General features: G+C 52.0%; 7 protein-coding genes across 7 annotated transcripts; 3 read left to right on the forward strand and 4 right to left on the reverse strand.

Annotated features, from left to right (window-relative positions):
* Window positions 1-571: 571 nt before the first annotated feature.
* Window positions 572-2834, forward strand: BO86DRAFT_420309 (phosphate-sensing transcription factor PHO4; the record flags this gene model as incomplete). Its single annotated transcript, XM_025675194.1, has 4 exons — window positions 572-1156; window positions 1227-1977; window positions 2017-2265; window positions 2326-2834. 4 exons carry the CDS (start codon window positions 572-574, stop codon window positions 2832-2834), a joined length of 2094 nt encoding a protein of 697 aa, XP_025525956.1.
* A 204-nt stretch (window positions 2835-3038) lies between these two features.
* On the reverse strand, window positions 3039-5524 carry BO86DRAFT_365546 (putative DNA directed RNA polymerase III subunit Rpc82). Its single transcript, XM_025670061.1, has 4 exons — window positions 5337-5524; window positions 5222-5278; window positions 4296-5099; window positions 3039-4232 (listed from the first exon to the last, which is right to left on the reverse strand). The coding sequence occupies exons 1-4, from the start codon at window positions 5346-5348 to the stop codon at window positions 3231-3233; spliced, it is 1875 nt and encodes a 624-aa protein (XP_025525957.1). The 5' UTR covers window positions 5349-5524; the 3' UTR covers window positions 3039-3230.
* A 167-nt stretch (window positions 5525-5691) lies between these two features.
* BO86DRAFT_390549 (ubiquinol--cytochrome-c reductase subunit 2) lies at window positions 5692-7632 on the forward strand. The gene is made up of 4 exons (XM_025672420.1): window positions 5692-6099; window positions 6190-6364; window positions 6432-7291; window positions 7361-7632. The coding sequence occupies exons 1-4, from the start codon at window positions 5836-5838 to the stop codon at window positions 7454-7456; spliced, it is 1395 nt and encodes a 464-aa protein (XP_025525958.1). The 5' UTR covers window positions 5692-5835; the 3' UTR covers window positions 7457-7632.
* A 968-nt stretch (window positions 7633-8600) lies between these two features.
* BO86DRAFT_390551 (putative mitochondrial DNA replication protein (Yhm2)) lies at window positions 8601-10110 on the reverse strand. The gene is made up of 4 exons (XM_025672421.1): window positions 10025-10110; window positions 9933-9957; window positions 9680-9868; window positions 8601-9607 (listed from the first exon to the last, which is right to left on the reverse strand). The coding sequence occupies exons 3-4, from the start codon at window positions 9750-9752 to the stop codon at window positions 8931-8933; spliced, it is 750 nt and encodes a 249-aa protein (XP_025525959.1). The 5' UTR covers window positions 9753-9868; window positions 9933-9957; window positions 10025-10110; the 3' UTR covers window positions 8601-8930.
* A 1241-nt stretch (window positions 10111-11351) lies between these two features.
* cit1 (citrate (Si)-synthase CIT1) lies at window positions 11352-13586 on the reverse strand. Its single transcript, XM_025672422.1, has 8 exons — window positions 13407-13586; window positions 13276-13340; window positions 13126-13210; window positions 13017-13064; window positions 12901-12961; window positions 12289-12844; window positions 11915-12215; window positions 11352-11847 (listed from the first exon to the last, which is right to left on the reverse strand). Exons 1-8 carry the CDS (start codon window positions 13524-13526, stop codon window positions 11659-11661), a joined length of 1425 nt encoding a protein of 474 aa, XP_025525960.1. The 5' UTR covers window positions 13527-13586; the 3' UTR covers window positions 11352-11658.
* A 1948-nt stretch (window positions 13587-15534) lies between these two features.
* Window positions 15535-18876, forward strand: BO86DRAFT_133847 (Nrd1 complex RNA-binding subunit). Its single transcript, XM_025666127.1, has 8 exons — window positions 15535-15769; window positions 15842-16087; window positions 16364-16466; window positions 16595-17629; window positions 17692-17725; window positions 17787-17955; window positions 18025-18229; window positions 18290-18876. The coding sequence occupies exons 1-8, from the start codon at window positions 15650-15652 to the stop codon at window positions 18586-18588; spliced, it is 2211 nt and encodes a 736-aa protein (XP_025525961.1). The 5' UTR covers window positions 15535-15649; the 3' UTR covers window positions 18589-18876.
* A 346-nt stretch (window positions 18877-19222) lies between these two features.
* BO86DRAFT_390555 (O-acetylhomoserine aminocarboxypropyltransferase/cysteine synthase family protein) lies at window positions 19223-21344 on the reverse strand. The gene is made up of 6 exons (XM_025672423.1): window positions 21109-21344; window positions 20977-21031; window positions 20825-20908; window positions 20383-20742; window positions 19757-20325; window positions 19223-19697 (listed from the first exon to the last, which is right to left on the reverse strand). The coding sequence occupies exons 1-6, from the start codon at window positions 21156-21158 to the stop codon at window positions 19514-19516; spliced, it is 1302 nt and encodes a 433-aa protein (XP_025525962.1). The 5' UTR covers window positions 21159-21344; the 3' UTR covers window positions 19223-19513.
* Window positions 21345-21940: the final 596 nt, after the last annotated feature.

A 21940-nucleotide genomic window follows, 5' to 3' on the forward strand; every position in this document is an offset into this window, starting at 1 on the left:
TATCTCTATTATCTTATTTTATTTTATCCCCCCTTCCCCCTCCCCCCTTCCTTCTCCGTTGATCTTTTGTGGTTCACTCGGGTTCACTGTTCCAAAATTATTATTCGAGTCTTCTTCTCTTTCTTCTCCTCTCCTCCTCCTCCTCCTCCTCCTACTTCTTTTACCCTTATTCTCGCGTGACCATTCCCAGTTCTGTGACCATTCCCAGTTCTGTTTTTGTGGTTGACGTGATGTTCAAGGTTCCTATCGGTAACTACCCAGTAGTTTGGAACTAATCTATCTCTCTTTCTCTCTCTTCCTTCGTCCTCCGCCATGTCCCTGAAACCTTCCTCCTGAGCGTGCCCTACGTCCTACTCTCCGAAAGTATTTGACCCTCACTGAATTGGTTTGGTCTTGCTTCGTCTTGATTCTAATCGCGACGCCCAGCTCTTTCCCACGACCTCCTCGCCCTCCCCGCATCGCCCTATCGTCGACAATCAAACGTCTGCCGCTCGCCGTCTCCATTGCTCCACTTTTCTTATCGAACAGAAGGCTGGGAGTTCATCCGTTCTGCATCCCCTTCCACTTCGTCATGGACCAAGGGCATTCCCTGTCCTGGTCGGACATTCCTCCGTCCAACGACGATGATTTCACCAACTTCCTCGAGTTCGGAATGCAGTTTCCCGACGTGGACGCTCAACCTCAATCGGACCATCACGTCTCTCGTCCATTGATTCACGCTGCCACCATGTCTTTGCCCGTCTCGACCGCCGCTGCGCAAGAGCAATTGGTTAGCTTGGATACTGGCGGCATGACTGCGTCCGCTTCGTCGTACAGCCCCATGATCAACAACGATTTTGCCCTGGACCTTGCCCATCACGGACAACAAGGTCAGCCACGTGGCTCGTCCTTCTCGACCGCGCCAATGCCCCCGGCCTTTTATGCACATAAACCACCCATCTACCATCCTCATCAGCACCCACCAATGCCGGATCAGTCACACTCGGTATCGCAATCTACACAGTCCATGCCCCAATCCTTTGTCCCCCAAGGCAGACCGGTCATTCCTCCCACTCCGAATAGTGTCGAGTTTCATGGAAATGCTGCTACATTCCCGCAGCGGGCGGACGATACCCGCGAAGTTTACGAACGATTTAACCGTGTCAGCGATGAACAGGTAATCGCCTTGAATGAGAATGGATTGAAGCATCTTCGGAGAGCTAATGCATACGTCCGCTTCGCTCTAGGCTCTTTACACCCCGCTTGTCTCGCCAGCCATGACGCCGTTGGAAGCTCAGTTTCGTCTTCCTGAATACACGATTCCCGGAGAGTACTTCACCCCCCTCACTTCACCAGCTCTCGAGGCACAGCACACGAACTCAAGCAGCTATCCTTTCCATTCCAGCCAGGTGTCGGAGCTGGGGTTTGTCCCTTCACCTGTCGACAATCCCCTTACCATGGCGTCCAATCAGTCGTCCCCGGGGCTGATACGGAAACATCGCCGACAGCCGTCCAGCACCAAGTCCTTCTCGGCCCGTGCGAAAAAGCAGCAATCGCCCTCTGTTCGGCCACAAACACGCAAAAAGTCCTTGATGAGCCTCAATGCCGACGAGCTTTTGAATAGCCTCAATCAAGACCAGGTTGCGAATGCCACCCAAGCCTCCGGCGAGAGTGGACTTCTTTATGCCAGCAATGAGAGCTCCGGTCAAGATTCGGTCTCTCCAGAGCCTCTCTCTGAGCCCTTAATGCCCCCGCCTGCTTTGCCTCCCTCGCGGAGATCGCCGGCCGTTCGCCCTCAGCCAGTTCGACACTCAGAACCAAGTGAACCTGCGACGCCGGCAATGCTCATGCGCATTCAACGGTCGCCGCTTTCGACCAGTCAAACAGTCCCTCGATCAAACCCCACTATCTCGGAACCCCATGACGACGTAATGGAAGATGTGGTCCTCCCCGAGGCCGCAACTTCGCTGGCTCCTTTTACAAGACCGCAGGTGGCCCGTATTGAAACTACGGTGCAGGCAAACTCAACTTCGTCAGAAACCTCAGGAAGTACGACCCCAGCTCCGGAGCCGAAATCTGCTCCGGTCGTCAATCGAAACACCTCCTTGGCTCCCAGCCCTCGCTCAATTGCTATGCCTTCGCCGAGCGGCCCACTGCCCAAGAAAACGGACACACCCAAACTCGGTCCGATAGGGCGGAAGCGACAGAGCTTAAGTTCCTCGCAAGCTAGTCCCAGCCTGCGTCCCAAAATTAGTCCCAGCATCCAACCGCTAGTCCGTGGAGACGGTAAGTATCCCCCCGCCTCACCATCGATTTACGAGTCAGCTGATCGGATTCTGTTTCCAGCAATATCGAGCGAAACATCGGCTCTGTACTTGGCATCGAAGTCGAACTATCAGCACATTCTGGACGGCACCCTTTTGCCCGGCGTCTCCTATCCCGAGACCTTGGCAGAGAATCTCAGCTCGAAGCGGACCAACCACAAATTGGCCGAACAGGGACGAAGAAACCGCATCAACAACGCACTCAAGGAAATAGAGACACTCATTCCTCCGTCTTACATCCAAATGAAACATGCTAAGGAGGCTGCTGCTTGTCCCCTCAAGGGAGCCGACAAAGAAAAAGAAAAAGAAAAAGCGAATAATCAACCAATCAGCAAGGCCAGCACGGTGGAGATGGCAATCGATTACATCAAGAGCCTTCAGCAGGAGCTTGAAGAGACTAAGGGCAAGCTGAATGCCGCGGAGAGTCGTCTGCGAAACTCGGAAGCCAAGTCGAAGCAGGCCAACGCAACCGCAGGCGTGGAGAGTGGGCCGGAAGTACAATCTACAGCTGGAAGTAGTGATCGTGACTAATGAACAAAAGATTGGTTCTTCGCCTCAGGTAGATTTTGAGATTGTAAGCTGTATTTTCGGTAGCGGTCTCTGCCCCCCCACGATATGATATCCTGGAAGTTGCATACTACTACTGAACAGGAAAGGTATTTGACTAGAAGCGAAGTTTGTATTTACACCTACATATATGGTGTAGCTTGTGGGATGTGGCTTGTAGCCTTCTCCCAGGAATCTTGTTTTGTTATATGGTGTGGTGGATGTCTGATTCGGCGTACCCGGGTACATGTCTCGCTTACGGAAATAAAGGGGAATTACTGTATATAGGGCATATGAACTGGCATCGGTGGGTAGAAATACATTACGTATCACGGATGCGGTAGCCATTAAGGAGATAAGGTTGCTTGGAATCGCCCCTCATCAGTAGTCCCGCATGACTGCCACCATCTCGTCCAACCGGGTGATTTCGCCCAGCAGTAAAGCCTCCTTGCTTCTCCATTGCCCTAGTAGGGTGAGCTCCGCCGGAGACAGATACCGCTCTTCGTTCCCCTTGACGTCACTGCGCTCGGTCTTCTCCAGGAATTCCCTGAGTCGACTCCGCTCGAATCGTAAGCGCTGCATGCACCGAGACATAGCCTTGTAGGTGTCCTCCAATATGCTGTTACGGATACGGTCCGGATCGTAGAACCATAGGTAGATTGTACGTGACGGCTGCCGCTGAGCGTCGCGCGGGACTTCTTGCAAGTCGACGAATCCGCCGGATTGCATGCTGGCTAATACCTGTCGCAGGTCCTTGAAGGGAAGGAGGCTGATTTCCTGGAGGCGCTTCTCGTCAAGCTTGCCCTTGGCGTGGAGGACGCGGATCACTCGTAGAGCGACATCGCCGTAGCGAGCTTCGATAACACGTTCGAGTTCCAAATGACGCAGCTTACGCGCCAGGTGTCGGAACTCCACAGTCCAGGTGATAAGGCCGGATACGACCCGCTTCGAGGTCAAATTGTAGGGGGGTTGAGAGAGAAGGCTGAGATGCTGGTCAATCTCATAGGTTCGGCTAGGGGCGTCGAAGTCTTGATGGCTAGTCCCGTTGACTCCGTCTTCGTCTAAGGCTCTCTTTCCACGCTTGCTGACAGGCTGCTGGATTTCCATGGGGCCGATGGAGCCCGCCAGATCTAACTGCGGGTCGACCTCTTCCGTTACCGCACTCAGCGCAATCGCAACGGAGTATTGCTCGCCTTCTTCACCTTCGCGAGGGATTTCCACGCTGTCCCGACATTGCTTGGTCTGGTATTCAATGCGTCGCAGAAGACATTCGTAGACTTGGGCGGTGGCCGGCGATGCGTGCACCTCCGCAAGGTCGAGGAACCGTCGATTCCGCAGAGCAACGTCCAGTTTCTCGTAGTTGACTCGGACGACTATTCCAGACTAGATGGACACAGCACCGTTAGTCTCAGGAACGAGCATAAGTCAACCTGGGGAGCTCTTTACCTCCATGGGAGTCGCGTCCCCTCCCATGTCATCATCTGACCACTCATTCTCCTCCTCGGCCTCGTCCTCCATATCATAGTCCATCCGGGCGCTCTTGTCCGCAGACCCGCTGCCAGGCCTTCTCTTGGCACCACGCGGTAGGCCATTATGCATCAATCCACGGGTAAGATCTCCATCTAATTTTTCCCTCAGCATAGCAAGTGTGCCATCGAGAACCGTTTCCTCGAGCCGTTTGCCTTTCATCTGTTTGACGTCGGGCCGCGACTTAATTGCACGTTCAGCATCGAGCGCGTTGTCTGCATAACTTTGAAATTGCGCATCTCGGACACGGATCAGGTATCCATGGGAGGCCAATGCCTTCAATGTCGGATGAAGCAAAGCTGGCTGTTCGATGGGTCCATCCACGTTATGCCCATTCACTTGTTCCTCCGCCCCCTCTCCTTCGAGATCATCATTGATACCGTCCGCTTCCGATGGTCCAGATCTTAACTCGGGCAGTGTCTCGAGATGGCTGATTTGAGCATGGCCGAGGTACATGATGGTGGACATGACAGTTGCCGCATACTTACCTAGCCGGTCTTGAATGAATGCGAGGATTTTACCGGATCGTACTAGGTAGTACGCAGCTTGTGGGTTGGGCTCGTAGTAGGTGACTCCCTCGTCGTAAGAGGTGTAGTGATAGATGAGGTGTTGTTGGATCATCGCGGCGAGACCATGACGGAGCTGCCGGTCAGACAGGCGCGAATAGAATCTGAGACGAGGAAAAGACAATCGGTCATAACGCTGAAGAATTGAAAAGATGCGCTAGTCATATTGAAGGCAGAGTCAGTCTAACTCCGTCTTCTACAATTTTTTGGAGGGAGGTGGCTGTAAAATGTTGGGTGTATCGAAGGCGAACAAAGCAAAGGGTTGGGCTGTAAGCATACCGCAAAAAGCTCGCCAAAGTTGTCCTCAACCAAGAGCGCGCACAGCTCCGCTGCGTACTGTGTGAAACATCCGTCAGCACGAGGATAGAGCTACCAATGGAGCGTTGTCGCATACTTGAGAAGCCATGATTGATGGGGTTGTCTAGAGAACCACCGCCGTCAATTCTCCAGGACAAAAATCGAGGTCACCGGAGGAAGAGCATGAGGTACTTGTAAAGGGAGTATAAAGCCTTTCAGATTGTCCCTCTGGCGGGAGATGTTGCTTCCTACTTTTCTTTTTTTTTTCTTGACGATTGATTGGCGTTACTTCTTATCGCACGTCGCAGGCGGAAGAAACTCACGTGCCTGTCGTAATAAGAGAGAATCACATGACCTCAGCTGACTCGGAGAAGGAGGAAAAGCCGGTTCCGCCCGCACACCCAATTCGGACCAATCAGAGTGCGAGTAATCAACAACGCCGGCATCTTGAAGCTTTTCAGACATCGTTTCTAACCCGTTCAACGACCGCCAGCAGCTCTCCTCGGCTCTTCTACCTTCCCACCCCCTCCAATTGCTGTTGAGCCTCTCGGCTTTATATCTACCTTTCTCCCTTTGTCTCTTCTACACATGCGATAATGCTGTCGCGATCCACCATCAGCCGAAATGCGCCCCGTGCGCTTCAACAGCAGTGCTCTGCTGCTGGTGCCACCAGCCGTCGAGGCATGGCATCTGCCGCTACTCCTGGCCTCCAGTACGATGTTTCCGAGTCTGCTGGTGTGAAGGTCGCCAATAGAGAGGTTGCCGGTCCTACCGGCACCCTGGCCCTCGTTTCTAAGGCTGGTACTCGCTACCAGCCCTTCCCTGGCTTCTCCGATGCTCTCGAACAGTTCGCTTTCAAGGTTAGCACTCCCGGCTCAATCGCTCGTTCTACAGGTTTCAGGCACACCATCTTGGACATCACTAAACTAACTCTTGTTTGCAACGACCAGTCCACACTCAAACGCTCGGCGCTGCGGATCAATCGGGAGGTCGAACTGCTTGGCAGTGAGGTTTCTGCTACACACTCGCGTGAGAATGTTGTCCTCAAGGCTAAGTTCCTCGCCAATGACCTCCCTTACTTCGCTGAACTTTTGGCGGAGGTTGCTTCTCAGACCAAGTTCTCCGGTATGTCATCCCGCTAGGCTTCAATTTGTCGGTTAGACAAGTCTGATATATAGTTATTTTTCAAAAGCCCACGAGTTGAACGAGGTCATCCTCAAGACCCTCAAGTACAGACAACAAGCTCTTGCCGCCAACCCCGAGGCTGTTGCCATTGATGCTGCTCACGCCGTGGCTTTCCACCGCGGTCTGGGTGAGAGCATCACCCCCTCGGTCACCACTGCTTTCGAGAAGTACCTCTCTGCTGAGGCCGTCGCGGAATTCGCCCAGCAGGCGTTCGCTAAGTCCAACATTGCCATCGTCGGCAGTGGGCCCAACTCTGCGGAGGTTTCCAAGTGGGTTGGCCAGTTCTTCAAGGAGACCCCCAGCGCTGGTAGCTCCTCCAAGTACCAGCTCCAGCAGAGCGCCGCCTCCCAGTACTACGGTGGCGAGCAGCGCATCTCCTCCAAGGCTGGAAACGCTGTTGTTTTGGCTTTCCCCGGCTCTGGCGCTTTCGGCACCTCTGCCTACAAGCCCGAGGCTTCCGTTCTCGCCGCCCTCCTTGGCGGTGAGTCCACTATCAAGTGGACCCCTGGTTTCTCTCTTCTCGGCCAGGCCACCCAGGGCTTCTCCCAGGTCCGTGCCTCGACCAAGAACCTCGCCTACTCGGATGCCGGTCTATTCACCATTTCCCTCTCCGGCAAGGCCGAGCAGATCAGCTCCGCTGGTAAGAGCGCCGTCGATGTCCTGAAGAAGGCCGCTGCTGGCGAGTTCGCCAGCGAGGACGTCAAGAAGGCCGTTGCTCTGGCTAAGTTCCGTGCTCTTGAGTCCGCTCAGAACCTCGAGACTGGTCTCGAGGCTACTGGCTCCGCTCTCATCAACGGCAGCAAGCCCTACCAGATCTCCGAGGTCGCTCAGAGCATCGACGCCGTCACCGAGGCCCAGGTTAAGGAGGTATGTTCACTTTCCCAAACTTTCTTCCACATGGAACCACCTCACTGACCGCGTTATCTCACCCTTTAGGTTGCCAAGTCCTTCCTGTCCGGCAAGGCTTCCGTTACCGCCGTCGGCGACCTCTTCCAGCTTCCCTACGCCCAGGACCTTGGCTTGACCGTTTAATCATGTATACAACACATACAGCTTAGACTGGCTCTGCTTTTGGAGGAAAAGCGCGTCTTCCGTTTCCATTCATCTTGTGTTTAGATCAACCCTTCCGCAGATATCTTGTTTTTTTTTATTTGGGATGATGTGGCTGTAGTGGTGTGCGTCTGTAATACAATTGTATCTTATTCCTACGTTGCGTGCCTTGTGCGATGAGATCTTGGCCGTATGATTGCGTGTAGTCGATGGTATAGCTACGGATGAAGTTACCAGCTCTGCTTTGTAGCAACAGTCCACGAGTAGTGTAGATCTCACGCATATGTCACGCACACTATACTTCCGAGGTTCCCGCAAGCGCTGGGCTGACTATGAAGCTGGAAGTTGTGTCAATCTTCAGGATACCGGAAGATGAGAATCAATTTATCCTTGCCGGAGAACCTATCCGTGTTCTTCGGTTTGGTCCCAATTTGTTTGTGACCTGATGAGGTCAACCTTACTCAGCAGGGTAGGTGCGCCGGAGATTGTTCCGATTTCCAAAGAGGACTGAATAAGGTATGCTCGGGCATTTCCTCCTCATAGGTAGTCAGTACTCCTCCTTCCGTTTCTGCGTCTAAGGTCAAAGGCAATCGCTAGTTACAATCGGCGCTTTCCCGAGGTTCACAAGGACGAAAATCACCAAGTATATCTATCTCTAATACCTGTCATTCATAGGCTGTACCGAGCAAACTGACCATCTCAACACAGCAGAGAGCTGGTCTCAGTCCATGTCGGACATTCATAAGGCGTTTGGTATCGCGGGAGAAACCTTTCCAGGACACTCCGATTCCTTTGCAAATTGAAGCCTACCTGCCCACCTTGCGAGCATTTATGAGACAACCCGATATGTAGAGGATCTTTCGACGAGGTCTCAGGCAAAATGGCCAGTAAACCCATGTACGGCAACTGTAATCCGAGACAAAGAGTTGGTCTTAGCATACAGAAAGCAGGATAATTCATACAATTCGCGCCAAATACCGCATCTGCCAGTCTTGGCCAGCGAATCATCAACATGCGCAGGTCTATTAACACTAGTATAGTATAAAAAAAATGCTTGTAACATCGGTTGTGCGGCATGCTCAGCACATCGCTTTACCTCGCTTCCATCATCGGTTCGGTCTGAGAACAACGAACTGATCGGGCCAGCATGTGTTCCTGCCGCCTCCGACCGTATGCATGGCAGAAGGGTATCTCAAACCTTCCCTAGTGCTTTGCGGTGACAGCTTCGCCCGTCAGTTTTTCGACTGCCTCCTTGGCCCTGTTCGGTGCAACGGAGACCCACACGTTAGCCGGAAGTCTTCCCTCGGTAATACTGAAAAATCACATGGCGAGTCCGGGGTGCGCCGACCCAGGCGGGCTAGCCCACCCTGGTGGCATAGCTCATTCGATGGATGATTTCGAAGAATGCGAACAACCCGGAATTGCAAGGACAGAAAGGCGGGGAATGGGGTTCAACTTACATGTCACCCAGAGCCACCATGCAGACGGTCTGCCAGATTCCCAGCCCCACCCGAGGAGCCACACCACGGTAGAGACCCTTAATGCCGTTGTTTTCATAGATGTACTTGGCAGCCTTACCGACCGTCAGATTCTTTGGGCGGTTGGGATCGTCGGTCTTGCTCTGCATTTCGACACGGATCACCTCGATGGGCTGATTCCAAGCCGACAAACCACCACCCAGACTCGAGGCCAGAATCTTCTCGAAAGCGTTCAGCTTCTGGCTGTCATCCTTGTCGGTTACCTTGCGGATTGTCTGCTCCGCCAAGCGAGAGAACCCGAAACGGGAACCCCAGTTGGTGGTCTGGCGAATAGCGACCGCATTGACACCCCGGTTGATACCACGGATACCTTCCTTGCGGTAGATGTCCATGAAAGTCGCGAAGGTGCCGGGAGGCTTGACACCCTGCGCAGCCATCTTGTGTTTAGTAATCTCAACCGTCTTCATGCAGGTACAGAATCCCATTGTGGCATAGGCTTGAGCAATACCGCCAACCATACCACCGGCGATTCCGGCCACGAAATCGGGGGCACCTAGGACCTTGGCGCGGAACTCAGCTTCCGACGCGACAAAGAGCAGGACAGCGCCTTTGGTGGAGGCCTCAATCCAGGCCCACGGAATGAGACCTTGATAATCTATTGTAATTCCACGTTAGACGCGGCATCTGATACGCTAGTCGCGAGAAGTTCGAGGCGAGGGAAACTTACAACCGAGGATCCCGCCACGACCCCAAATCCGACCCATAGCACCGGCGAAGCTATCGCCTCGGTTTGCGGCCATGGTTGTCTTGATCACCTCCAGCGGCTAAATTTGTGACTCGTGTCAGTTTAAACGACACTCGCCGGCCTGCGGCTTCACGACAGTAGGGAACTCATACCTGTCCCAAGGTGGTGACCCTATTGCTGGCTGTTAGTCATCCGGAATTCTGGGTGACGGTGTCACGGAGGATGTAATACGTACTCGAACAAGTTCAAACCTGCACCGACTGTAGACAGAGCCGTCAGAATCAGGGACGTTTGCCCGGAGAGACGAATGAGGGCCAGAATACGTACGCAATAGATTGCTGAATTTGACAGGCTTCTTCTCAAGCGTTTGGCCGGCAGGGGCCGTTGCAACAGGAGCGGGAGACATCTCTGAACTTGGGGAGCGCTGAAAGGGGCCCTGACCAAGGGATATAAGGGGCTTCGTCGCCTAAAGGATCGCAAAAGATGGCAGAGAAACTGCAGATGGGAATGTCCAGTCACAGATAGATGGACTTATTGATTTGGTCGCTGTTGAACACCACGAAAGGTCCGGAAGGTTAGTCACCGGAGGATACTGATTGATGGGAGGTAAAGAGAAGGAAACAGGAACAGGAATAATGCAAGCAAGCTAGAACGGGGGGCCGGGGGTGGGTGGAAAGCGGAAAGAAAGCAGGGTGGCAGAAGGAAGAGGAGGAGGATGGGAAAGCATGATGTCGGTCTGGGGGGGGGGGGGTGGTGGGCTTGCAGCTGAGTATTTGCTTATCAAGGTCCAGACAGTCCATAGCCAGCCAGCTATATCTAGCTAACTAGATAGATAGATGATGGATGAATGAGAAGGTGATGTTTGACACGTACTATAATAGTAACTTGAAGTGGCGGGTAGACCAAAGTTGAAAGTTCTTTTTGTTCAGGGTTCCTAGCTAGAAGACAAGAAAGAGAAGACGAAGAAAGTTGTTGTTGTTATGTATTTTTTTCCCTTTCAGTAGAGAGAGTCAAGAGAACGATCCGTACCAAGGAGTACCCCGTAGTAATGAGCACACATAGCCAGGAGCTCGGAGTCAGACTCGTCTTCCCGATCGCTGGGCAGCGGCTGGAAGGAGCCAAACACCCCGGAGGACCCGGTCACTTGCGGGTCATTGGCTCATCATCATGGATCAATAATGCTGCTAGCCAGATCAAGGTAAACCCATACGCTAGCCTTGAAGGGAGTCTCCAGCAGTTGAGCACCGGAGTAAATCGGGGCGCTGAGTACCTCAACCGTTGGGAGGGGAATTCAGCCCCGGCTGCGGGTTCAACTCGCTTCTTCCCGTTTCGGTCCCCGGAGTAATGCACTCAATGCACTGGGCACCACCACCTTGCCTACCGGTAGTCTAGTAGTACGTACTGTACTGTACAACCCTGGGCCAGACCTCCAGGCTCAGTCAGGCTCAGGGCTGGTGGTTTCCACTTCCATTTTCATTTTCTTGACCATCCCGAGTTCTGTCTTCCTTTCCCGGAGTACTCCGTCCAGAGTCAATCCCATTTAAAGAGGCACATCCTTTGCCGCGGGTCATAATGGATAAGAGAATGTCTACTTCACCTTCAGTCTACTTGGGTGGATAGAGCCCACTCCAACTTGACAACGCATGTACAACATGGCACGCAGATTAGATTACGAGAGTGAGAGATGGCGGGTTGGAAAGAAAAAAGAAAGAAAGAAAGCCCAGAAGGCAACCAGAACGTCTGGGAATTGACTGATCATTTCAAAAGTGTTGTTACTAGGCTCGCTCGAACCGTGTCCTATCATACATTAATCGAGCCAACCCCAACACTTGGCGGATCCCAGGCAGAAAGAGAAAAAGAGGGATAATCAAAGAACAAGATAGGCATAATACAAAGTATAAAGTGTTTATTCGTAACAAAAACTCCACATCCGCCGGGGGGGGTTCATATCATTGACAAATCTACAGCTTAGCACCGACGAGCTTGGCGTAGGCCTCAGTGCTGAAACTCTTGGGGCGCTCGATGGGGGCACCGAGAGCACGATCAATGATCAGCTGGGGCAAGACACCCAGAGCACGGGAGACACCGAAGAGAACGGTGTAGTAGTTGGCCTCAGTCAGGCCGTAGTACTGGAGGAGGACACCGGAGTGCTAGAGACGAGTTAGTATATCGATCCCGCGAGATAGATCCCAGGAAGCTCCGCAGCGCTAAACTTACAGCATCGACGTTGGGGTAGGGGTTCTTGGTCTTGCCGTGTTCAGTCAGAACACCAGGAGCGATCTTGTAGACCTGGCTGACCAGCTTGAACATGGGGTCATCGGGGAGCTTGCGAAGAGCAAACTCGCGCTGAGACACGTAGCGAGGGTCGGTCTTACGGAGAACAGCGTGACCGTAGCCAGGGACGACCTGACCGGCGTTCAAGGTAGACCAGAGGTAATCCTTGATAGCCTTGTCGCTGAGGTCGTTGCCAATGGCAGCCTTCATCTTGGTGAGCCAGTTGAGCACTTCCTGGTTGGCCCTGTGTACAGTATCGCCGTGTTAGTGAGGCATTTGAGGACTGGGAGTTGAGAAGGGGGGAAGCAAGATCTTACAATCCGTGGAGGGGACCAGCCAAACCGTTCAGACCGGCAGCCAAGGAAAGCATGGGGGAGCTGAGAGCACTACCAACAAGGTGGGTGGTGTGGGCGCTAACGTTACCACCCTCGTGGTCGGAGTGGATGGTCAGGTAGAGGCGCATCAACTCAACAAAATCCTTGTTGTCGCCATAACCGAGCTGGTTGGCCAAGTTGAAGGAGTAATCCTTGTCCTTCTGGATGGCAGCGACCTTGCCATCCTTGAAGACATTGCGGTAGATCTTGGCAGCGATGGTGGGAAGCTTAGCAATGAGGTCCATGGAGTCCTCGAAAGTGTAGTTCCAGTAGTCCTTCTTGTTGAGACCCTTGGCATAAGCCTTGGCGAAAGCAGACTCGTGCTCAAGAGCGGTCACGGCCAGGGAAAACTGAGCCATGGGGTGCAGAGTGCTGGGGCAGCGGTCGATCAACTCCTCAATAAACTTAGGGAGGTCGGAACGAGCAGCCCACTCAGCAGAAAGGTCGCGGACCTGCTGCTCAGTAGGGATCTCGCCGGTGAGGAGGAGCCAGAAAAGACCTTGAGTAACCGTCAGGGCGGATGGCCATGGTCAGTTCTGACAAGAGAATGCTTACCTTCAGGGAGAGGCTCCTGACCGCCGGGGGCCTTGGGGAGAAGTTCCTGGCACTCAGGAATCTAGCAGATTGTAAGCATTTGCCCGAGGCCGCGATGAGAACCAGATTAAACTCACAGTGCGACCACGGAAACGGATACCCTCCTCGGAGTCGAGAACAGATCCCTGAACAAGTGTATTAGCCAGGTCCTACCAGTAGGATGTCGTTTACGTGTAGACTACTAACCTCCCAAACAAGGGACTTGACACCACGAGCACCACCGTAGACCTGATCAAGGGTGACCTCGCCGATGACCTTGCTGCCGTGCTCCCTATAGCAATGGACCAAAGGTGATTAGCAATCGTACCGAGCGAAGGGTAATCGAGTTGGTCGTACTTGCGAAGCTTCTTGACTTTCTCGATCTCAGCGGGGAGCTTCTCAGCGAAAGTCTCCTTCAGGGACTAGAAGGCGTATACCAATCAGTACAGCTGAGCATGGAAGCAGCGGATGTCAGAAGCGCGACAGACCTTGGCCTTGCCGGTAGAGTAGCAGCGCAAGCCGTTGAAGGCAGCGGACTGAACAACAGGCTTAGCAGCCATGCCGCTGGAGCGAAGAGCAGAGGTTCCAAGTCTCAAGGTGGAAGCCATTGTGAGAAGAACAACTTGATCACGAGTTAAAGGGTAATAATGTAGGAGAGGAGAGGGAAAGGGAGGGGGTATAATTCACACAGCGGTAGAGAGAAGAAAAAGGAAGAGAAGGAGATAGAGAGACAGAGTCGGGAGAAGAAGCTCTTTTGCGGGCCTTTTTTTCCATCTGGCCGTAACACTCCTACAGCCGGTACGCGGATTGTACGGTAACACCCGGCAACAGAGCAAGGCAGAAGGAGAAGTGGACCGTACCATACGGTTACGCTAGTTTTGAGGCGGCCGGTGTCCCGAGTTTGGGGCTTGGGGGAATGGGCGCGGTTGACTGCGGCAAGCTTACCAAAATGGATGTTCTGTTTGTACTCCGTTGTCCGGGCGGACTAAGGACGGAGAATACTAGGTAAGTAGGTTGAATTCTTACCCAGTCTGTTTTGATCATACATCATGGTTTGAACATTGTTAAGTAACTACGTACTGTACGTACTAATTCAGCCCTCAGGTAACTCACGGCAAGAGGATTTTTATCAGGGTTGCTTGATCATTATAGGGTACATAGTGAAATTACTTGAATAATATTCAGAAAGAATTCAACACATCCAAGTCCTCTTTCATTCATGGAACTTACTTTGACTAAATTCCCGTGGGATTCGGAGTGTATTCAATCTTTTTTTTTCTTTTCCGACGATCTTCGGCACCCGGTCCATCCGTAAACGGAGTGCCTACAAATGGAGCTGGTGTGGTGGTGGCCCTGGCCCATTACACCCCCCCTCGCTGTGACGTCGGCAGTCGCAATCCTCCTATAGCACAGACTAATAGACTAATAGGCCGCCCAAGCTTCACAGTGAACGGAGTTCCCCATTCTTTTTTCTCACCCTGAAGTACTGTACTATCAATAGTGTGGAAGGAATACTACCTAATGCACGCACCTTCTCTCCCCGTGCATTCATGATGGCTTTAGGACGTAAGACCGAGGCATGAAACAGACACATCGATACCAATGGATCTCATGCATATACTACTGCACAGTACAGTCCTTTACCTTGCAGGTCCATACTAGATACTTGTACTGTAGTATTAAACAATCACCAACAAGAATACAAAGACTATTCGTAGCTGTTCTAAGAGCGTGTCATGGAGGACTTGTTTTCAAGTTTTTAACTTTACTTTGACTTTACTGCTCTATTGTTCTTCTCATGATCATGATCACGATCACCTGGAGGGTCAATTCAATCTCATCCCAAACTTATTTGGACGGTGACGGCAGCCACATGCCTCAGGGCATGTTACCAGATTCGACTCACCGAGGCTCCAAGCAAAGTTGAGACGCAGTTTCAGCTGCTAGCTATGCCAAGCAGGGAAGGGGGGAAGGTCTTCACGTGACGGGGTTGAGGCTTTGTTTGAGCCTGAAGGATAAGGCATTCTGTCTATGCACAGCCATTCACGGGTATCTCATCCTGCCGGGTGCTCCATATGTGTTACCCAATAGAGACTAGCCTAAGCGGTCTGATTTTTCTCCTCACCCGACCGACCATTGCAAATTGAATCTCCTTCCATCCCTATTCTTATTCCAAGTTTCTGAACAACCATCTCCTTCGCATCCATCCTTTCTCTCTCTTTCTTTCATCGTCATTTTCATCACTCGTCGCAGTATTCAGACACTGTAATCCTCGTCACAGTCTCAGAAACGGTTTCCAGTCGACCTAGCACTCTAGGGTATACTGTGTACACACTCGTTCGCGAGTCGCAAGTCCCTGGACAGCATCGCTTGGCCGTGTTCCAGCTGTAGGCGGAAGGCCTTCCCTTGGTCGCCAGAGTACGCTTTTTGAAGTCTGTAGTGACACGACCTGAAGTCCGCTTAGGAAACCACTTATTACTCTCCTCCCAGGAGCCCACCATTCTACCAGGTCACTGGTAATCCCCATTTAAAACATCACAAGATTTTTAACTACAGCTGGAATTCCCAGTAGACCGATTGGCTGGAAACACAGTGCGATTATCGCCTCCCTGTACGAAGTCCAACGCTGCATTTTGAAGAAAGCGATAGTTTTTCCAAAAAGAAGTCTTTTGGCTGTATCCTGTTCTCTGCGTACTGGGCTCGGAATATCAGCACTCCATACCCACCAGCCATGTCGTCTGCTGTAGCAGAACTGGATAACTATCTCCAGTCGATGCTGGCACTCAAGCCACCGGGCGTTTCAGGATCCAAGATCAACAGTATCACATCGCTCTGCACGGCAAACGTCCAGGTATGTCACCCTCCATACGTGGTATCTTGCTCGGATCGGAGGCTAACATCTCTCATTTGTACACTCCCACAGAATGAATCCGTCCTCATCCAAAAGATCTACACCCATTTCAAGAAAGCACCAGGAACACACAAGTTGGGCGTACTCTATGTCGTAGACTCTGTAACTCGACAGTGGGTAGAACAAGCGCGCAAGGCAGGGCAACCATCTGGTAGTGCTGCCCCTGATGGGACCTTCGCCGCCGGTGTTAACAGAGTGACCGAGCTGCTTCCTATCCTGATGACTGATATCATAAGCAACGCTCCCGACGATCAAAAGGTACGCTCTAGATGCTATATGCAAACCATAATCAAAACCATCACAGGGCCGCAGGCAAGCATAGGGCCGATAGGATGCAGTCTTCTGCCTAGGAGACCGCATGCAGATCTGCTTGAGAATCGATCAACGTATCTCCTGTATATTCCTCGACCATCATGGCATAAAGTCCTAGGCCACTATGCTTGCCCGGTCTCGCTGGCTCAGCCTTCCTTTCCTCTTTACATCATTTCCCGGTGATGAACAGTCCAACTCACGTATTTGCTTCGTTCAATATAGGAAAAGATAAAGAAGCTGGTCGACATATGGGAACGCGGATATACCTTTCCTGCCCCTATGCTTGCTTCATTCAAGGAAAAGCTTAACGCACCTTCATCGCAAAGTAAGACTATCCAAAGCCTTTCTCTTTCCATCCCAGGCCACTCTGCCTCGGGAGTGCTAGTCTTTTCGCCCAAGGTTCCTGCTGAGACTCATCGGCTAACTTCCGCTCACTTTTGTGTCACTCTTTAGATGTCGAATCTACCACTCCCGAAGGCTCCCCAGCACCCAACTACCTCTCTTTGGGAGGTGCTCCTCAGCCTACCAATGGCACGATCTCATCCACTCCTGCTCAGCAGGCGCCCGACACTTCCAGCATTTTGAAGGCTCTGGCGGATATGGCTAAACAGAACACTGCGGCACCTGCTGCACCAGCAGTCGCGGCGCCCGCCAACCCTCTCAATGCCTTAGGCCAGCCAGGTACGGTTCTGCAGACCATGCCGTCCTCTGTAGACCAGGCGTCACAACCCTCAAACGGGCAGGCTGGTGTAAACCCTTACGCTCCTGGTGCCATGGTCACCCCCTTCACGACTCTGGGTAATCTTGCCCAGAACCCAGCCTTAGTGCCCCCTCAGAACCCAAGTCAGAGCCACACTCCCAATCCCTTGGCGGCGGCGCAAAACCCGCTAGCCGCGCTATTGCCGCAGTCGACTGCAGCGCCAACTCAACCGAATTCGCTAGGACCAGATGCACTGCAGCAGCAGCTTCAGCTCTTGCAGCTCCTGTATGCCCAAGGTATTCCGCAAGAACAGTGGGGCACCGCCCTGCAGATTCTGAGCCTTTCGAATGCCTCCGGTATGGGCACGATGAACCCGGGCCAGGCTCCTCCGTCGTTTAATCTTGCAGCAGGCCAAAACATTGGTGCTTGGGGCGCTCGCCCGGACTCCCAATCACGTGAGTACGATCGGGATCGGGACCGCGATTACATGCGGTCGCCGCCAAGCCAGTATGGTCGTCGTCGGTCGCACTCTCCAGGCTATGACCGTCGCCGGGAGGCCTCTCCCCCTCGTCGTCGTGACAGCCCTGTTTACGGGGAATATCACGGTGATTCTCCTGGCCGTCGGGGCGGTGATCCTCGTGGTCGACGCAGCAATGAATATCGCCAGCGCAGTCCTCCTGGCCGCAGACGCCGTTCTCCCTCCCCTGCTCGCAAAGATCCTGCTCTGCCCCCTCCTGGGCCTAAGTTCATGGAGTGGGATTACTCTATTGGTCAGGGCAACATCAAAGGTTTGTTTCCATCATGTTCCTTCTTGCGCTCAATTGGGCCATGCTAATATTTGCCTGCGTAGTCTTGAGTCGAACCCTCTTCGTGGGCGGTGTCACGTAAGTCCTCGTCGATATTATTGTTGCAGATTCTTGGCATTGGAAGCTCACCAGTCAATAGCTCATCCGAAGCTCATCTTCGTTCTTTGTTCAGCAAGTTTGGTGTGGTCCAGACTTGCATTGTCAACATTGATAAGCGCCATGCTTTCATAAAAATGATAAGTCGCCAAGATGCTGTGAATGCCCGGGATGGAATGGAATCATACAAGTCTGGTGACATGCAACTCAGAGTAAGTGCTCTCATTGTTATACAAGTGACCTGGCGTTTCCTGGCATGTTTTCTAATCATCGTTTCTCAGACTCGCTGGGGTGTCGGATTCGGACCCCGTGATTGCAGCGACTATCAGACCGGCATTAGTGTGATTCCCGTCGACCGACTAACCGAGGCGGATCGCAAATGGATGCTCACCGCAGAATATGGTGGCACAGGTGGGAGGCCAATTGAGTCTGGCATGGTCGTAGAGGAGCCGGACATTGAAATCGGTGCTGGCGTTTCCTCCAAGGGTATGTCCCTACTCACTTCCGTATTATTCCCCTTCCGATCTTGACTAACCTCCCCGATAGCGATCAGCAGAAGAATTGCCACCGATACTGGCGGCAAACGCGGCCCAGTCTCCTCCCGCGGGCAGCAGGATCGATTCCGACGTCCAGACCGTGAAGGACCTCCCGCTGGAATGGGTGCTGGCCCTGTTCCAGACCGAGATGTCAACAATGCTAACAATGTCGGCGTTCCTCCTGCGGTGCCTGGCTTCGGTTTCTCCTTCCCCACGATGGGCATGTTCCCGCCCGGTTTCATGATGGGAGGACCACAAGCTGGACCGTCCGGTGGTGGCTCAGCACAACCTCCCCCTCCAGGTCAATGAGGCAATTAATTCTCTTGCACAATGTCGAGAAGAATGGCAGTGACTGCAGTCATGATGACATATTTCCCGCCGGCCGTCTCATTCCACTCTTGTTTTGATACCAGTGCTTTTTTTTCACCTGTTTTCCATATTCCATCTTCACTTGGCTTTGTCTTGTACAATCAAAACGGCGTAGGAGCTTTTTCCATTTCGTTCATCAAAATCGGGGCTTGAAGCCACTTCCACTTGTCTCATGGATCTCATGGATAATTTGTTGAGACCAGCCATTCATAATCTGAGATATCACACTCGATTGGTTTTCGTATCTCAAATGCAGAGCCTCGCCAATCCAGAGCTCTTAACGGGAATTAAACCCTCGCTGTCACTATAGCATCTTCTAGGCTTCACCCTCAGCTTCTGTCATTGTGATTCTATTTTCCCGACTGTTTCTCGCATTTTCTTGTTGTCATATTCATCTGGATCAGACGGTTGGGGTTTGGTGGTTGTTGTGTGCCTCGCACCATTTCTGTTCTGTTCTTGACTATCATTTTTCTCCCTCAGCACCAACCTTTTTCCCCTTCTGCGTCATGCGAATGCTTATTCTTCTGAACTAGGCCTACACAACCGGGTCAATGAATCATTCATAATGTATCGTGCAGAATTAAGCTCATAGATACATCTGCTCATTACGTAGCAAGCAGCAATAATCAAACTACAAGGTCCCATGCTCCTAGGAGCAGACACGTGTGCCTTGCCACTTCTCCATACATGAAACTGTTCAATTGGGCAACTAAATTGGGGTCTCATAACAGTCACATGTCGCGCTGGAGAGCTTTGAGCCGCAAAGACATCAGTGCGGTGCCATTTGAGCTGACCCAAAGCCAGTATCCCTCCCAGTAGATAGCCTTCTTCCCTTGCTAGTTCATCGAAGTCACGATACCCTCGCTCACAGCGCACTCGCAGCCTTGAAAGACTGCTCAAAATCCGCGATGATGTCGTCAATGTGCTCCGTACCAACAGAAATTCGGATGGCGTCTTCCGTGACCCCAGAGTCAATCCGCTCCTGCTCAGTAAGCTGTTCGTGAGTTGTCGACCAGGGATGAATAGCGAGGGTCTTTGAGTCCCCAACACTATTAACGCTTGATCAGCCTAAGCTCTCTTTGCAGGCTCAAGGACACGAAAGACTTACTTTGCAAGGTTGGATATCAACTTGAAGCCGTCGACCACCTGAATACCAGCCGCAGCACCCCCCTTGACACCGAATGAAAGAACACCGCCAAATCCTCGGGGCAGGTAACGTTTGGCGATTCCATGGCTAGCGTGGTCATCGAGGCCCGGATAAGAGACCCAGCTTACGTTTTCGTTCTTTTTAAGCCATTTAGCCAGAGTGATGGCATTGGTTGCATGCCTTTCGCTACGCAAGCTGAGGGTTTCAATCCCAAGGAGAAGCTGCTGCGCAGCGAACGGATTCAGGGCTGGGCCAAGATCACGGAGGATCTCCACCCGTACACGAATGGCAAAAGCAATATTGCCAAAAGTCTCCCAAAACTTCAGGCCATGGTAGCCTTCGGAGGGCTCCACGAACTGAGGGAACCGCGCAGCATGCTTGCCCCAGTCAAACTTACCACTATCAACAACAACACCTGCAATAGTAGTACCGTGGCCACCGATCCACTTAGTGGCACTGTGTACAACGATGTCTGCGCCGTGCTCAATAGGACGACAGTAATAGCCGCCAGCCCCGAAAGTGTTGTCCACCTACATCTCCTCTGTTATCATAGTAGATTCAATATCTTGACTTGAGGTGACCCTTACCACTAGTGGAACGCCCTTCTCATGGGCTACCTTCGCAATAGCTTCAAAGTCTGGTACATTGTAGCGTGGGTTGCCGATGGTTTCAACATAAACAGCCTTGGTCCGATCATCGATGGCTGCAGCAATTGCCTCCGGGGTGTCCCCTTGAATGAATTTGGTATGGATGCCTAGGCGTGGAAAGAGGACTTTGAACTGATTGTACGTGCCACCATACAAATTGCTGGTTGCTACAATGTTATCACCTGCATGGGCAAGGGCTGCAATAGTCATGAATTGTGCTGCCTGGCCAGATGCGGCCGCCACGGCTGCAACGCCACCTTCAAGAGCTGCAATTCGCTTCTCGAAGACATCAACCGTGGGCTGAGAAGGGCGGCGTAGCCATCAGTCAAGACCTCATCCGTTCTTAACGGCTTGGGGGGGGGGGGGGGAACCAACTACTTACGTTCATTATCCGGCTATAGATGTTGCCAAGCTCCTTGAGACCAAATAGCCGAGCTCCATGTGCAGAATCATTGAATGAATATGACTGTTGATGCTCCGTCAGGACTGAATTTAAGAAGTAATGATATACGGGCATTAAGCAGCTCGACTCACCGTGGTCGCGTAAATCGGCACCGCACGAGCTTTGGTGGTAGGATCTGGCTCTTGACTAGCACATACACCATCAGTCTCCTTTCAAGTCCAATAGGCTGTTGGTCTTGGGTAGAGATGGAGTTTATATGGTACCCTGCATGGAGCTGGAGAGTCTCGAAGTGCGGCCGCTTTGATTCCGACATAGTGACCGGGATATGATCTATTGTACAGTTCCGAAAAGTTGTGAGAGGAAAAGGTAGTTTAGCCAACCTTGAAAAATGAGGGGCAAGTAAAGTGATATAGAATGTTCTCCTTGCTGAGATGATTATCATTAGCCTAGGTTCAACATCACCGATCGCCTTGATGGTATAGTTGACGATAGCGATGGCGTGATCGGAATAGAGTACAGCAAGGCGGGGGAAAACGAGATCGACCCACGTACAGTAGACTACAATGTGTCCTGGGTACAAAGAAGACTAAGAAGACTAAGGCCCCTCTCGCATTGACAAGAATTCTGGGGTCTGGGAACCTTAAAGAAGGCACGACTACGAAACCCTCTTGAGGGATGGATGATGCGCGGAGGATAGCCATTTTTCAAGCTTCAAGATGAATTGATGTCGGTGATGTACAGCAGGACATAGGGGATAGCTGATACTATGTACTAATATTTACCTTTCGATCAAAACTTAACATTAAGTTTATCCAAGTATATGTAACAGGAAGGGAGTAAACCTGGGGTGTAAGGGTATACTGTGCTGTGCTTTATATTAGGTACAATGTATAGTATATCAGATATCCTATGTTACTGTATAATATAGTATAGTTATACTAATCGACTACAAATAGCTTGAATAACTTTAGGCAACCACATGCTATGGTGGCTGTTTTGAGGCTTGGACAGTCAACTGGTGTGGTCATGTGCCCGGCATATGTGGAAGGAAATGAGGTCATTGTCTGTTCAATCATGGCTGGATGGATTGTTTCT

The sequence above is a fragment of the Aspergillus japonicus genome (genome assembly GCF_003184785.1).
Source record: "Aspergillus japonicus CBS 114.51 unplaced genomic scaffold BO86scaffold_38, whole genome shotgun sequence".
Taxonomy (NCBI): Eukaryota; Fungi; Ascomycota; class Eurotiomycetes; order Eurotiales; family Aspergillaceae; genus Aspergillus; species Aspergillus japonicus.

Coding starts and splice junctions, on each gene's coding strand:
- BO86DRAFT_390555 (XM_025672423.1), bottom strand. CDS start 21,158: ATGTCGGAATCAAAGCGGCCGCACTTCGAGACTCTCCAGCTCCATGCA. Junction 20,743..20,824: donor TCTATAGCCGGATAATGAAC/GTAAGTAGTTGG, acceptor CGCCCTTCTCAG/CCCACGGTTGATGTCTTCGA. Junction 20,326..20,382: donor AGAAGGGCGTTCCACTAGTG/GTAAGGGTCACC, acceptor GAGGAGATGTAG/GTGGACAACACTTTCGGGGC.
- cit1 (XM_025672422.1), bottom strand. CDS start 13,526: ATGGCTTCCACCTTGAGACTTGGAACCTCTGCTCTTCGCTCCAGCGGC. Junction 12,962..13,016: donor TCCGTTTCCGTGGTCGCACT/GTGAGTTTAATC, acceptor ACAATCTGCTAG/ATTCCTGAGTGCCAGGAACT. Junction 12,845..12,900: donor TCAGGAGCCTCTCCCTGAAG/GTAAGCATTCTC, acceptor CGGTTACTCAAG/GTCTTTTCTGGCTCCTCCTC.
- BO86DRAFT_390549 (XM_025672420.1), top strand. CDS start 5,836: ATGCTGTCGCGATCCACCATCAGCCGAAATGCGCCCCGTGCGCTTCAA. Junction 6,100..6,189: donor TCGAACAGTTCGCTTTCAAG/GTTAGCACTCCC, acceptor TGCAACGACCAG/TCCACACTCAAACGCTCGGC. Junction 7,292..7,360: donor CCGAGGCCCAGGTTAAGGAG/GTATGTTCACTT, acceptor CTCACCCTTTAG/GTTGCCAAGTCCTTCCTGTC.
- BO86DRAFT_390551 (XM_025672421.1), bottom strand. CDS start 9,752: ATGGCCGCAAACCGAGGCGATAGCTTCGCCGGTGCTATGGGTCGGATT. Junction 9,608..9,679: donor TCGTGGCGGGATCCTCGGTT/GTAAGTTTCCCT, acceptor GAATTACAATAG/ATTATCAAGGTCTCATTCCG.
- BO86DRAFT_133847 (XM_025666127.1), top strand. CDS start 15,650: ATGTCGTCTGCTGTAGCAGAACTGGATAACTATCTCCAGTCGATGCTG. Junction 16,088..16,363: donor ACGCTCCCGACGATCAAAAG/GTACGCTCTAGA, acceptor CGTTCAATATAG/GAAAAGATAAAGAAGCTGGT. Junction 17,726..17,786: donor CTCTTCGTGGGCGGTGTCAC/GTAAGTCCTCGT, acceptor ACCAGTCAATAG/CTCATCCGAAGCTCATCTTC.
- BO86DRAFT_365546 (XM_025670061.1), bottom strand. Junction 5,100..5,221: donor ACTTTGGCGAGCTTTTTGCG/GTATGCTTACAG, acceptor CAATATGACTAG/CGCATCTTTTCAATTCTTCA. Junction 4,233..4,295: donor GGGACGCGACTCCCATGGAG/GTAAAGAGCTCC, acceptor GTGTCCATCTAG/TCTGGAATAGTCGTCCGAGT.